The sequence below is a fragment of the Pelmatolapia mariae genome, linkage group LG18 (assembly GCF_036321145.2).
Source record: "Pelmatolapia mariae isolate MD_Pm_ZW linkage group LG18, Pm_UMD_F_2, whole genome shotgun sequence".
Lineage (NCBI taxonomy): Eukaryota > Metazoa > Chordata > Actinopteri > Cichliformes > Cichlidae > Pelmatolapia > Pelmatolapia mariae.
In genome coordinates this window covers 28,817,272-28,832,810 of record NC_086243.1, presented here as the reverse complement: position 1 = coordinate 28,832,810, position 15,539 = coordinate 28,817,272, and the positions used below count along the sequence as shown (strand labels likewise).

At 41.1% G+C, this 15,539-nt stretch overlaps 1 protein-coding gene across 5 annotated transcripts in view; it reads left to right on the top strand.

The window, feature by feature from the left end:
* Window positions 1-15,539, top strand: part of pard3ab (par-3 family cell polarity regulator alpha, b) — a 238,652-nt gene that overhangs the window by 134,298 nt on the left and 88,815 nt on the right. For all 5 annotated transcript variants that reach the window (XM_063462892.1, XM_063462889.1, XM_063462891.1 and 2 more), the window contains 3 exons: window positions 857-1,045; window positions 1,781-1,951; window positions 8,109-8,259. In XM_063462892.1, the coding sequence (XP_063318962.1) occupies window positions 857-1,045; window positions 1,781-1,951; window positions 8,109-8,259 (511 nt within the window). The remainder of the gene's footprint in view (window positions 1-856; window positions 1,046-1,780; window positions 1,952-8,108; window positions 8,260-15,539) is intronic.

Sequence of the window (15,539 nt, the reverse complement as noted above, 5' to 3'; positions counted from 1 at the left end):
TAAATGCTCTCCAATTGCATTTGCTTTGATTCACGCTGTGCTTTCAAGTACATGACAGAAGTGTTCAGTTAGCCAAGATATTGGCTGTTGTGGAGCTTCATATAACCGCGCGGTAAAGAGACTCAGTCATTAATGCAGTGTTTGTTGTTGGTGGATGGGAAGCAGGTTAGTGTTATGTCATTTCTCATTTGGCGCAGCGGGCTACAATTCTTCTCCAAAATTCTTCCAGTGTAGGAGACGGGATTGCAGAACTTACTCAGACTTGCAGCTTATTCACTGGCACCAAAGATCAAAACTAACACATCACATCCCAACTATTAGAAGATGCCATTTTGATGTCAGAATGGATATTTCCTTAATTTATCTGGTTCAGTGTTGACTAATGAGAGCCGTGTGCCTTAATTATACAACAGAAGTCTCTGCCTGCATATACTAAGCACCTGATTTAACACTTAAGACTGGTAGTCTAACACTAATAAATCTGTTGTAGATAATGAGCTTGCACTCTGATTTACCTCCCTGCTAACTGCCCTGCTGCAAATTATATGCAGGTTCTTTTCATTAACCTCAAGTAGCCAAATGAATGTCCTTTTAACTTTTGTACTTTTGCTAACCCCAAGAAGACGGAGAAAGTGTGGCAAGGCTGAAGGGGTGTTTGCTTTACTGCTTAGGCTAAATGCATGAATGTTTTTGGTTTGGATGATTAAATATTTATTACGGTGTATGAGCATTTAGATGTATTTAAATGTGCTTCTGTCTTGGCGGATTTTCAAAAGTTCTTTTGTAGTCGCTGGTCGGGTTGCTTTCACTCTGTAAATTGGGCTCCGTATCTCAATCTTTGCTCCGCCTCTTACAGAAGACAGAGGAGGACGAGTTGGTCCTGACCCCTGATGGGACCAGAGAGTTCCTGACCTTTGAGATCCCCCTCAGTGACTCGGGTTCTGCAGGGTTGGGTGTGAGCGTCAAAGGCAACCGCTCCAAGGAAAACCATGCAGATCTGGGCATCTTTGTCAAATCCATCATAAATGGAGGTGCAGCCTGCAAGGTACAGTAGCCTCTCTCATGAATAATAAAGCGTCTGAATGGAAATGAAGAAGAAAGATTAAAAATGTGGTGTTCATTCATGTAGGCAAGTTTTTTTTTAATCTGAAATTGAAATATAAAGATGCTGATTCAGTTAAATCTGACTCTAAATGTTATGTACACCAGCAAGTCCTAACTGACACCTGGCTGGCGGCAGAATCATTAAGTTTAAAATTAAATCTGTGTGTCTTTACATTACATTAGAATGTCTTTGCCTTAAAGCTTTTTATATTTTAGGTGTGATTTTTCGGTATGCCAAACTTTAAAAAGTAACTCAAACCTTCTAACAGGGAACGTGAGGTAAACGACTTTCCTGTTTCTAAGAAACACTTAAGCTGTGATGAGCTCTATGAGCACAAAGCACCCTTTCTTCCATGGCTGTCTGTAGTGCTGCAGTCAGTTTCAATAGTCCTTCAACTTGATTGTTTTTCATACAAACAAGCTTGTGTTGACAGCTCATGATAATGGTCTTGAAAGCACTGTTTTCTCCAAGACATTAGATCATGACTAGAAACAGGATCCTCTTAGTGAGTGAGGTCGTTTGTCTGATTAGATCAAGGTTATTGTTAAACCGGAGGTGTAAGTGCTTTTAGGTCTATTTACAGCGTTTATTGTTCAGTCAGTAAAAATGCACAATGCACTTTTTCCATAGTGTCAAAATTTTAAACAGCATATGTAATTGGTTGTTTATTCAAAGGATGGGCGGCTGCGAGTAAATGACCAGTTGATTGCTGTCAACGGCGAGTCGCTATTGGGCAAAACCAACCAAGACGCTATGGAGACGCTACGCAAGTCCATGTCAACCGAAGGCAACAAGCGTGGTATGATCCAGCTCATCGTGGCAAGACGAGTTGCCAAAAGAAATGAGGTAGGAACCAAGGTGAAGGATGGATTTGAATGTCTGGTTCTCAGCTGTGTGAATTTATATATATATATATATATATATATATACCAGGACAATCATTACTTTTTAATTAGAACCTCTGCTTTGCCGATTTTGCTAATGTGTCTTACTGATGATTAAGCCCTCTCAGACTCCCATTTAAAGCCTCAGTTTTAGAACGTATCCAGCATATTGGCCGTTACATTGCCTGATGTTGGCTGTTTGGAGATAAATCAGTGTCAGAATTTCCAGCGTTGAAAAATTAAAAGTGGAGGTGGAAGAAACACCCTTCAACCATTGACATTGCTTAATTTGTCCACCAGGGGGCAGAGCGTAAATGACTGATTCATAACTTGTAAAACAGTTATTAACTTATTTTTTTAAAACAGCATTCACATATCACCTTAGTAAATGCGCTGATTCTTATATAGCGCTTTTCTACTCTCCCGGAGTACTCAAAGCGTTCACCTTAGTAAGGACTCATAAATGACTACACTAGTGCTGTCAGCGCTAATGCTTTAACGCGAACTGACCCATGTTAACGCGTCAAAATTGGCAAATCCCCGTTAACGAGTTAATGCAGATTAGTCCGTGTGAGGGGTTACTCGGCGTTAACGCGTTAATGCAGCTTAAACGCGTTAACGCCGTCATCACGACTAACGCGATTAACAATTAACTCATCTGGAGCATTTTGGCCAGCTTGTCCGATTTGTCCATTCTGCACTCCAGATGGGTTGAGTGCGCTAAAATTTTAATTGCGTTAATCGTGATGACAGCATTAACGCGTTTACCCATGTTAACGCCGTATTAACGCGTTAAAGCTGACAGCACTAAACTAAACATAACAAATGTTAGGGAAATCCATACATGTGTCCCATGAAAGGAAAAAAAAAACATTGGCTCTTATTTTGGATTTTTAAGTGACTAAATTTCATATTGGTCTAAAGAATGCTGTATTAGTCGGGATCTACTCAAGTTCAGCATCATAGCTGTGACCAGCACGCTTTTGTGTAAACCATGCAATCAGAAGATTTTACAACTAGTACAGCAACTAGAATAATTTACTGTTTTTGCTCACTCTGAGCATATATGACCTTTTGCAGTAGCCGACTTGGCTTTCACAAGTTGAAACCTCAGAGTTTTGCAGAGTTGAGCAGTTTCATTGGGAAAACTGTGGGGAAACATCGTGCCCAAGGCTGTGTCAACATTAGTTTTTGAGCAAAAGAAGGTGGCGTTCATTCAATATTAATGCTCGGGCTTTTTTGTTACCAGCTGTTCTGTTTTGAAGCAGTGTAGGGAGTTCTTTGACTGCTGCTGCTGATTCACAAAACATCCAGATTTAGATGCAGACTGCAGTTTGGTAAAGAACTGCTATTTCAGTCTGCTAGAGTCCAACCTTACTTTTAGTATTTTCAACTCTAATGGGGCAAATTTCACTTTCCAATCTGATAGTATTCAGATCAGAATATCTATAGTTGCAGTTTTCATGTTGCTTTTGTGCTTTTTTTTTGCTTTTGTTCCTGTAAAATTTGGCATTGCTGTTTCTGAATATAGCCACTTAAGTCGTTAGGCCTGATTTCTGTGAGTTCCTTTCTGTGATAAATATATAACAACCCAAAGCCAAACCACTGGGAAATACCCTTATAAGCATCAATTAATTATTTCATAAAATAAAAGGAAGCAGTCAGGTCATAGCATTTCACCAACCCCTCACATTCACTCCTGCCTCCCTCGAGGCAGGTGGAGGAAAAATACACGGCTGCGAACTGAGCTGCGCAACTTTTCTCCTCCCCTCAATGTCATGTTTTTACATTCTCCGTACACCTTGGCCTGTCGCCTGCTTGAAAGCTGAGGCTGAATCTGTGTGCACCGCTGCTGCGTGTCTGCAAATGGGCGCGCACGTCCGTGTGCACGTGTACGCCTCTGGCAGTGCCTGGCTTCTCTGCTCTCCTTTTCCAACCTGGTGTGTCAAAGTTTTGATTTCCCCTCGGTCCGCCTCGTAATTGAAAGCAGAGGCTAAGCCTGGAGGTGTGTCTTGTGTGTGTGTGTGTGTGTGTGTGTGTGTGTTTTATCAGCCTGTGTGCGTGTATATATGTGTAGTGAAGTGTGCAGTTTGTGCTTTTGTACATCCAGCTTATGCACGTATGCATTTATTTACCAGGATATTTCTGTGTGTCTGTTTGCCAAGACGTCCTATGTATATGCACACGCGTGTGCGTGTTGCCGACATGTCGAAGCAGTGAGACTTCACAGAGAGCGTGGTGGATGAATAAAATTCGAGCGCTGGGAGTCTCATCAATCTTTGCTTCACATGCAGAGCTGGAGGCATGGCCTGAGGCTGTCCAAGTGTCTAGCTATTTATAAAAATAGAGTCCATGACACTGAGAAAACAAGAAGAGGAAAACAACAATTTAATACACTTTTTCTCAAAGAGACTGGTCTGAGCTCGAAGCCCCATAGGCTCAGTATAGATTAACGCATCATAACCAGCCGTCAATCAAATATTACTTAAAATCTAATAACACCTAATTACTATAGGATAAGAGCTATAGCTCATTTGACATTTAGCGACATATGGGATCAGATAAATCTCTATTTACTCTCCCTCCCGTGTCCCCGTCAATCTCATATCAATCTCAAATGTTTGCTTTTGCATAAATCACAGGCTCCACCACTTCTGATCTTTCCTCCATCCCCATAGAAACGCAGTGAACTCCAACCAGCCAACTTCCACATCACCGCTGGCACCCGAAGGGATCGAGACCTTCCAGGAGTTCAATTATCAGCCTGAATATGCAATGAGCTGCGGTGTGATTTGTCCATGTGCCCTCAGTACGGCGAATCCCATCGGCTATTACCGAGGCATTTCACCCCGGCCCCTCAGTCGCCCGATTCATTAACTACCTCATTTAAAGTCAAGAGCAGCTGCATGCCGGCAGTCACAGCACCATATGGCGACCTTCGAAATGAGTCGGTCTCCGTAGTTGATTTGTTTTATCCATGTGAAGTTTTCATTAGTTATGTTTGCCATCATTCAAACTGTTTAATTTGTTCAGCAAATGACTTTCTTCATTTGTAGTGCAAGAAAGGCATCCAGAAAAATTAAGACGTGTTAGCAGTAAAACTGGTAGAAACTTTTATTGGCATACTAACATTTTTTTCTACAGGAGGAGTTATTTAAAAAGGAAATGTCTATGACTTTCTTACTGTTCTACAAGAGCTATTATGGTGTCTTGCTTAAGGGTTTCAGGGTTTAGGTCCTCTTAATTTACTCAAGTTCTCTAAAAGAGTTTAAATTTTAGGTGCTTGAATTTTGCCTTATTTCCAATGTGAACTTATTGTATTACTCTACATTTCGCAGGCCTGTGCTGTATTTTTACTTGCGTACATTTATTGGAAAGTTATAGGTAGGGATGGGTACCGGTATCCGGTGCCATTATGGTTCTGACATAAACGGTAGTAACCAGACCGAAAAGCAGCGCACATTTCGGTGCTTTATTTCGGTGCTTTTTTTTTTTCTTGAGATGTCATACACTTTGGATTCTAGCCAATCATTTTACCTTTACAAGGATAGTAGGCGGGCCCAGGTACGTACGTTCTGTCAGTGCGCCCCAGGGCAGCTGTGGCTACAATGTAGCTTGCCACCACCAGTGTGTGAATGTGTGTGTGAATGGGTGAATGACTGAATGTAGTGTAAAGCACTTTGGGGTCCTTAGGGACTAAGTAAAGCGCTATACAAATGCAGGCCATTTACCATTTACCATTTTTAGAGCAGAGCTACAGATTAAAAATGCCCAAGGCGAAGCGCTCAAAAGTCTGGCTGTACTTCACATCAAAAGATGCAAACTCAGCAGCCTGCAACAAGTGCTTTAAGCCCCACGCCCCCGGTACCGCGAGCAAAAAGGAAGAGATCACGTTTAATCGGTTATAACACGGGGTGAGAAATATAAGTCCAGACATGTGTGGTATCCACAGAAACCTCTGAATCTCAGCTAAAATGTCATATAAACCATTTCTACAACCACCAAACTCAACGAAAACAAGCCATGATTAAACGAGCAGTTATGTAAATGCGCAAAAGTCCGCTAAACAAACAAGGCGAACCAGAAATTCTCCAGACTTCATGTAACCGGCTAAAGAAAAGCTGGTTATCTTCCAGAGCTATCACCAATTCCAAACACCAAGTTTCACCATACTCTGACCAAAATTCACTGAATGAGCTGCAAAAGAAGACCACAAAAACATACAGCGGCGCAAATGTGCTAAGACAGAAATTGGCTTACCGTCCAGATTTCCTCCGTTATTTTCGCCGGTAGCCGGTAGCCATGTGATTATCAGCAGTTACCACGCCTACATAGCCACATCAGAGTCGTTTTCCGTCAACAACCTCCATTTTAGACCCACCTATAGACACGTGACTGGACAGACGTCACATGCAGTAAATTTGGGCCCACGTGGGTTTTGGCCTTGGAACGTCTGATTGGTTGAAGTAACGTGAACGTGGCATCGTTACTGTGACTCTATTGGCTCAAACAATTAAAAAGAGGTGTCAATCATGCAAATTGACCAAAAGAAACCAAAGTTACAGCCCCTCAGAGTTTAAAGGGCCAGAGGCCAATTAAGCGCTCCATGGCAGAAAAGGCCCATTACCATGTAAATGTATGGTTAATTCTTCAAAAACAGATTTTTAATGTTAAAAGTTTAATGTTAATAAAATTAATTAATGTCTGCTCTTAAATACCTAAAAAAATCAACTGGCATGGTGTCCAATTGCCAGAATTGGACATTTTTGTACAACGTCTGGATATTCATGTATTGACAGCGCTGTAATTTTTCACTGTTTCACTTTAAAAACATAAATCTTTGCACAGATGATGTTTATATGTTGTTACGGTTCTTATCATTTTGCAGAAAAAAAGAGACTGCTAAAAATAAAAACATGAGAGGTTTTTGGATGAAGTTTGTGTTCTCCATTCTTTAAGCACCGGTTCGAGCACCGTTTAAGCACCGGCACCGTTTCAAAAGTACCGATTTGGCACCGGTATCGGATAAAACCTAAACGATACCCATCCCTAGTTATAGGTTTCTGTGCTAAATAACGTTTTGCATTCACAACACAGGATCGAGTTCAGGGCTGCTGCAAGGGTTTATTTATTTATTCCTTTTTCATAAACAGACTTGTCTTGTCTAAATGACCCCAGTGAATCCCTAACAAGAAAGAAAAAGCAGTTTGATCAATGAGCTAAAGGTGATTCAGGATGTGAACATGTTTCTAGTCTTGCACAAAGAGCCTTCTTTTCTGTAATCTGCCTCATGACACTTTTGCCAGCATCCTAATATTACCACCATATGTATGCTCTCATAAACTGAAGTATTCTGTTACATCCCTATCTATTTGGCAGTGTTTATAGCAGCACAACCATTCACTGAAGTGAAAGGGATCATTGGGCAAAGACCTTCTGCCAAACTCAAATCCCAGCCAAGCTAGTCATAGTCATTGATTGGAGTCATTTGGTCCCAGTATTGAGTCAAGTTTGATAGTGTCATGTCCTGATATGTGTTGACATTTATGACTGTTATCTTTAGAGCTGTCATCACCTTCAGAAAGAAATGCAAAAACCATACCGAAAACATCAATACATCAGTACATTCAGTGATCCAACGGACAAAAGACACACGTGCACACACCTTCTCAGGCAGTAGATGTGTGCAAAAGGGTAACGGGGCATGCAAATGGTCTATTTGTCCAGCAAGAAAGAGTGTCATCATGGGTCTTAAGGGAAATGTCAAGATGCTAGGAAGCTAATCTTCCCCAGCGGGGGACCGCCAGCTCGGTAACAGCCTGTGGCTCAACAGCCGAGTGGAAATCCATCCTCATTTATCCTTGTTACCACATTGGTAGCATTAGCATGGATCGCCACCCCTGTGTCCAGCCATTACTATTGAGCAAATGTTAGCGATGCTAGTTCCCTTCAGAATCATTCTCTCACTTTTGAAAAAGACTTAACTTCTAGCACTTCACTCTGTCCCCGTTAAAAAGGATTATTTGTTCTTTGTTAACCTTTATAAAAGCACTTTACAGGTGATTCAAACAAAGGAAGGAGTTAGTCTTTGATGTAACATCAGCTTCCTCTTCATTCAGGAGACACCAGGGAGCCCACTGGGACCCCAGCAGATTTTAAACACCTCCCTAGATGACCACGAGCGCCGAATCTCCCACTCGCTGTATGGTGGCCTGGAGGGCCTCGATGACAACTTGATGCCCCGGCAAGGCATGCTGCCACGCACGATAGGTGAGTTCCGGCATAACTAATTAATTTTGACCTTTTTTTTGTACTCAGTCATTGGCAACTGGTTATAACATTTCCTGCCTTGTTGTAGTTTATGGCCATTTTCAGGTGCAATGCGATTCCCTGTTTCTTCTGCTTAAGGATGTTTATAGGGTCACAACTGCAGCATTTTACAGCAATTACAGCATTTTGTTGTGTGTGTTCTCTAAGCTAACCTGCCAGGTTTTGTCAGCATGAGCCAGCAGTATCATCTGGAATCAGTGGTTTTTAATGTCTCTGCAAATGTCAGGCAGCAGGAGACAGAGATGGACAAATGCCCCCTCGACAGTTTGTTGCTTGTATGTTTTCTGAAAGCGTGTCACGCGTGCATTGGTTCTCAAACCTGCGATTCTCCCTGTTTCTAAATAACCTATTGCTCAAACATGCTCTGAGCTGGTTTGAAAGTGACTGCGTGTGTGTGTGTGTGTGTGTGTGTGTGTTCAAGAGATTAGCAAGCATATTTTTATCTGTGTGTAAGAGCTTTGTGCGCATCTGTGCAGGATTGCATTTGTGTAGCACTTGAGTGATTGATGGATGGGTGGTTATGTTTGTTAATGTCAAAGAAAGGCTTCTGTGCACCAGATGGTAAAATCGCCAAGCTCGCCTGTTTTAATTTCAAGAAAGAACAAAATGACCCGACCATCTTCCTACATCTTGTCCTTTGCAGTTGTTTATTTGCTTTGAATTCTTCAATTTCTCTTCTGCTGAATCATTGCAAATGAGCCCAAATGGAAAAAAGACACAGAAAATACTTTTAATGTAAATGAATTAAGTAGAAAAACAGTAAGAAGAGTTGAAGTAACTCTTATCTTGTATTTTAAAAAAGTAGCTCTAGGCAAATCTGTCTCATTAATCAATGCAACTTAAACTGAAAGTGTTTTCCATTTATGCAAATCGGTTGACTCTGACACTGTCAGTATAAACAAAAGTGGAAGCTATGAGTGACAGAGAAAGTGTTAATAGGTGAAGCTCCTCCATGCTGCTACAGTGGCTGCGTTCATCCATGCTTAACAAACAGCAAGCGCTCATAATGAGCGTACAGGGTCGGGAGTGAAAGCACGAGGCAGATTTACGGGAGATACAGCAGTTGTCTGCTCAGCAGTGGCAAATGAGATCGCTGTCACTTTGCCGACCAGACAAACGGATGTCTGAATCTTTTGTGAAGCTGGAGTTTATCCTAATGCTTGATGAAGTTAATACATCACTTTGTGTATACAGTTCAAAATCAGCATAATCTGCAGGGGCCTCCAGAATGTACTGACCAGATCTGGCGTGTTTCAACAGTTGCCTATCTTTAGTTTTGTTGAATGGGAGAAGGCTTTCTAAAGATTGCAGAGTCTTTTTTTCTGCCTGAAACGAAAAACAAAAAGCAGTAAAGCTGTCAAGGTTGAACTGGAGCATAGAAGAGCTTTCTGCAAACAGTGGGTGGTTAATATGGGACTTTGTTAAACTTTAAAATCGAACCTGGCAGAGGATCTTTTACAGAAATTTGAAAATAATACAAATAAACAGTTTTGATTTTTCGGGGGTAGCTATTAGATAGATATACAGAAGTTTCCTGTGTCCTGTTAACTAAGCAAATATTTGAGCATGCTTTGGTTGCAGGTCAGTCTATCTATGTCGAGAGCAAAACAAAAGAGGGGGTTTTGAACAGATCTCTATTATCCGCAGTTTGGGTATCCTGAAGCCCTGAAAAACTAGCCGTTGCACTTGGACGCCAAGTCAGTGTACTAGCTGATGGGTTCTCAGGTTGTTACCAGAGTGGCACAGTCGTTGCAGTAATACTTTAAGTGTTTTTTTCCTCTTTCTTTAAGCAAGAGATTCGATCCAAACAAATGGAAACTAAGCAAACAAAATAATCTTCCAGAATAAAAATCAAAAGTGAAGTTTGGCCTGTCGGTGAGGATGAGATTGTTAGGTGAAATTAAAGGAAGGCTATACTAAGAAAAAAATATAGAAATTGTTATTAATATCTGCTTTTCTACTGTCAGTCTCCCTTAAATATGATTAAATATTGTCCAAAATGTGGAGCTGCATCCAGTCATAACCTTTACAAGCGAGAGATGGATTTTGTGAAACATGATGAGGCTCAACTTAAATTAAATAATGTCACCGCAGTGCTGCTGTAGTGTTTGGTGGCATGCAGCTCATGCCCCATCAGTATTTGTGTCTCCCAACACTTGTGCCACGTGCTTTTTGATCCTCTGTCACGTGTCTTGTTTTTGTAATTTCACTGTGAACTGACTGGGCTAAGCAGGGAATATCTGATATCAAAGCACCAAGAGTGGTCCGTTTGTCCACCAGGATCAGACACCGCATGCTTGAAACCTCCAAGGCTGGCCTACGAGGGTTGCGCACTCTATAATTGCTATGTGTCACAGACACGTGACTCTTTTCTCTGCTTATTAAACACTTAATCAGCCCAGTGGATTTTTTCCCTTGACCGTTTAAGGAGGCATTTCAGCCCCAATATATCATATAACATATTCTGGGTCTTCTTTTTGACACGTGGTTTTAAAATCAAGTGGGTTATAAAATGATTTTTTTTCATGTACTTGAATCACTACAGATAAGCAGTTCGGGATTTTTAGAACATTGCTCTGTGGTTTTGTGAAGATTGGGAGAGGTAGGGAAAGGATTAAATCCTTATATGAACTCTTGTTTAATTTTCCACTGTGGACTCGGCAAAGAGGATAAAGGCCAGCAATCTCAAACTTTAAGCTGGTAGACTCTGCTTTTCTTAGTATTTTCCTCATAAATTAACATTTTAAAGGTATTTTTTATTAAGGGAAATGTGATAAATAAATGTCTTTTGTGTTGTCTATAACTACATTTTTATAGCTCAAGTGTCTAATCTAGGGCTATCTTAAAAATAAGATTTGATGGGGACCATACCTGATACCTGGATTAATTCAATTCCATTTTATTTATACAGCGCCAAATCACAACAGCAGTCACCTTAAGGCGCTTTATATGGTAAGGTAGACCCTACAGTAATACATACAGAGAAAGACCCAACAATCATATGACCCCCTATGAGCAAGCGACAGTGGGAAGGAAAAACTCCCTTTTAACAGGAAGAAACCTCCAGCAGAATCAGTTACACTGATAGGACTCAGTTTGAACTTTATTCCTCTTCACATGAGGTTAGTATGTATATACATCTAATAAACTGTAATAATTATATGATTGTTGATCTCAATCCTGTGAAAATCACCCGACAGTAATCTGTAAAGTAAAAAATCCAGTGCAAATTACCCACCTGCTTAAAGTGAGTCTTGCAAAAATCATTAGCTGAACATTTTTTGTGTCATCTGCATCTTTCTTCTCCTTCTTTCTAGCATGAGAATTATAGAGGCTGTGCTGGCAATTATAAATAAACATTGGATGGAGGACCGATAGTCCAGCCAAACCCATCATAAACATCAGATTTTTTCTCCCAAACAATTGATCTTTCATCCCCGTTCTTAAAGCTATTAAAACTTGGTTTTTTTTTGTTTTTTTTTTCAAACATTCATTCCACATCTAATTTTTCCCTTTATTTATGTCTACCTATAAAATGACTGTTTTGGCCCTCAGACCAGGTTTGCCAGAGTCGATGTCAAAGTTTCAGCAGCTTTTTGATCATGACTTGACTTTAGAAGGTCGGTTCTATAGAACCCTTCTTGTTTGGATTGGAACGGTTTCTTTAATGAAAGTAGCGCTGGTGGAATCTAATGTTTGTCTTATAGAAAGATATTTTAGAGCTTTTTGACACCGTATTTGAGTGAAAGAAGACACCTCCAAGAATATGTCCAAACATGGGCGGAAAAACCCAAACTTTGGACATGGCTTCACACCACTACAACATAGGGTAACAATCGTGGCGTCTTTCTGTGTAATTTGGGTCAACCACCACTTTTAAAGTGCACGTCTGGGAGTTGGACGAGTGCTCTGGCCCGTGCTTACGTTTGTCATGATGGACCAGCTGCAGGATTTGCAACTTTGAGTTGTAGTAACTTCTGATGATTGCACGAGCTAACTTGTCACCCTTTGTACTTGAGTCAATTCCCTGTGAATTAACATAAATGTGGTGATTCGCCAACATAGGCAGCTGTGTTATGACTGATGTGAATACAGTGGAAGGGTCTGGAAAAGCAGATGCACAGCTATGAGCTGCTCCATTGCTGCTAGTCAGGAGCTGTCAGGAAAAGACTAGAAGCAGGTCCCAGATGGGAACGCATGTGAACACAAAGTAGAGCTTTGCATGCTCAGCAAACCTTCTTAAGATAAATACAATTGTGTGTCTGTGTGTGTGTTTGAGTGCTGGAGGGGTCCTTCACAGTTCCTTGGAATAAGCCTGTTCTTGCGTTGTGAGGGTGCAGCTAAACATAAATCATGCATTAAGCTTTCTTAGAGGAGAACTTGGTTTCGAACATATCAGCTTGAATTTCGGACCGCGTGCGCTCTTAGATCGCTTGCTGAAGATGCCAGGGATAAGAGAGCAGCTTAATTATTCCTTCAGGCCAATAGCTTTCAAGGCCCAGCACCCCTGGCAATAACCTCTTTGCTAATTATGCAAATACATTGAGACAAGACAAAATTAAAAGGAGGGAGGGGGGAATGCTCCGCATGGCTTTCACCTCATGTTATTCTCCCCTCCTGCTACTTCCAGTTTCATTCAGAAAGTCTTTTGTACCCCCTCCTTCCCTCTTGCCAGTTCCATGTCCCCCTTTTTTTGGCCTTCAAGTATTCAGTAGTTGTATACAAAAATAATCTAATAATACTGGAGACTCACCAATGAAATGCTGCCTATTGTTCCACTGCAGCGCTGTCTAAAATTATTACAGCCGTTGGGAACAATAATGTGTGTTTATTGGTTCGATTCTCAGGTGATGTTGGGTGTGTGCTGCGTCCACATGGCAGAGCCATTGTCGCTGGCCGACGGCTGCCCTCGGGTGCTGGCACTAAAACAAAGACGCTTTTTTCCCCCTCCTTATACCGAGCAACTGAGTTGACAGATTCATTGGTTTCCTACTCAGTAGCTGCCAGTTGATTGTACTGCAGTGATTCAAACTGTGACATTGATGGGATTCTCAGTGTTGCGCATTGGACTGCTTAGGGAAATGGGATTAAGTGGTTCTGTGAATGCACATGTGTGCGGACGCTTGTGTAAAATGTGTGTGGCTGTGGTCTGAGAGAAAGAAGTGGCCATGCTGTGCTGGAGGACCCGCCCGGACTCCCAGATTCACAGTGAATAACAAACATGCACAGCAGGAGGCGGGGCTGAAAGGAGGGCAAAGACACACACTAAAACCACTATAACAGTTGTAGTTGTTCAGGGAAGGTTAAGGCCGTGCACTTTGCACACTTCTGCAGATCCAGCACAGCACATTCACACTGAGTGTGAGAGAATTCATGCTTGTACACTAACATCTATATATATTCCTAAAAATGTGTGCATTTATTCCTTATTTCTGCATTTCTTATTGTCTTTTTTCTCCCACTAGTTTTTTAGTCACTACCAAGCACAAGGAGGCTGTAAATATTAACTATTTCATCATTGGCTTCTGAGCTCTCAATTTTGAAACCAGAACCATATTTAAAAGGTGGAGGGCAAAGTCATCAGTTACTGCTGCTAACCTTGATTTACAAGCAGCTTCCCATACATCCCTTACAGATAACTGCTGAAATACTAGAATTTCAATCACCAAAACTGCAGCACAAACATCACTATAAGTCATATTATTTGACAGATAATTCCTTTAAAATAACACTCTAAATAGGGTTTTGTGTGGCACAAGCTTTACTGCCTTATTATGTTTCCAAAATGGGATTAAAAAGTACATTGTGCATCAGTCAGTTCACATAAATAAGATGCCACTTTGAACATTGACCGACGACGTTTTAATTGACCTCTACACACAAATTTGCATACCCTAACACACTCAAACCTCCTCATCGCTCCTTTGTTGTCTCCTTTCAGCTCATTTACATCAGGTCATTCACCCATGCTAGCTGGATGAAGCAACATCCAGCAGCCCTGCGGTCCCCTCGGTGCCTGGTTAAGAGAAGCAAACAGCAGGCCTGGCTTAGACCGCCTGGTCTCTGGCTTTTCTAAAGACAAACAAACCTCTCCCTAAGCTCAGTACACAAGGCTTTTATGAACCATTGAAGATACCCTTTTTGATGCCAGTTTCAAAATACAGATTAAAGACAAAGTCATGTGCTGCATATCAATGAGAGTTTTTAAGCTGTGCTTTTCAGAGGCGGAGAAAGGAGACTATTTAATTTTTTTTTCTGCCTCAACACAGAGACTTTTTTTTTAATCTTTATTTGCGAGGGCACAGCTTGAATTAATCATAGTGTTTTGACATAGGAACACCATTGTGCCTGCTGCCAGACTCCTCTTGGTATAAGCTGATTAGCCAGAAGCCGTTTCACTCCGTTTTTAAACTTCAAAATATGTTTTGTGGTTTCAAAAGTTACCCGTGTTTCATTGTATTTTGGTGTCGCTGGCCAATTAAACTGTGACTGCAGTCTCACGCTTAATACAGTAGTTGTCTTCTGTCACAAATAAATGAATTCCTGAGGGTGTTTCTCCATTCAGTGTGCTCCTTTTTTCAGGTTTCATGATTTTCACCTTGGCGCCAGTATAAATCGCGGATGGTGTTTTCTATGTCGGAATTATTCCAATAAAATGAAATTGCTGATGAGACATAGTGTCTTCTCAACTCTCAGGTTCTCCATATTGATAAATCGCTGCAACACTGACTGATTAGGAAGTGTGGCTCAAATGTTCTCTCTGGAAATAACTCCTGATTTATGCTCAAGCACACTGACGGGGATGCTGTGTGGTTTGTACAGTAGACGGCGGCTGAGTACCAATTCATTCGTTGAGCTGTGCACTTGTCGCATACATCTTACTGAACTGTAAGAAGAAGCAAGACTCTAATTGGAGTCGTGTCAATAAAACATATTGTTCTTCATTAGTGAAAGTCATGAGAAATGAAATCAGTCAGAAGAAGCAGTATAAATGTAAACTAACTGATTTTGTTAGATTACTTTACTCTGTCACACCGAGCTGTAAGACTGTAACTTTGTGTTCTGGCGAGTTGATTCTCGGTCCTTTTCTCTCTTATTATTGACTTGAGAAATGCTGCTGTTGCTTTGAGTCACAAGGACTAACATAACAACTTGGCTTTAACCTTTTCATTTTTTCTACATGTATATTTATGTCTTTGTCAGAGTGGAGACATAAAAAG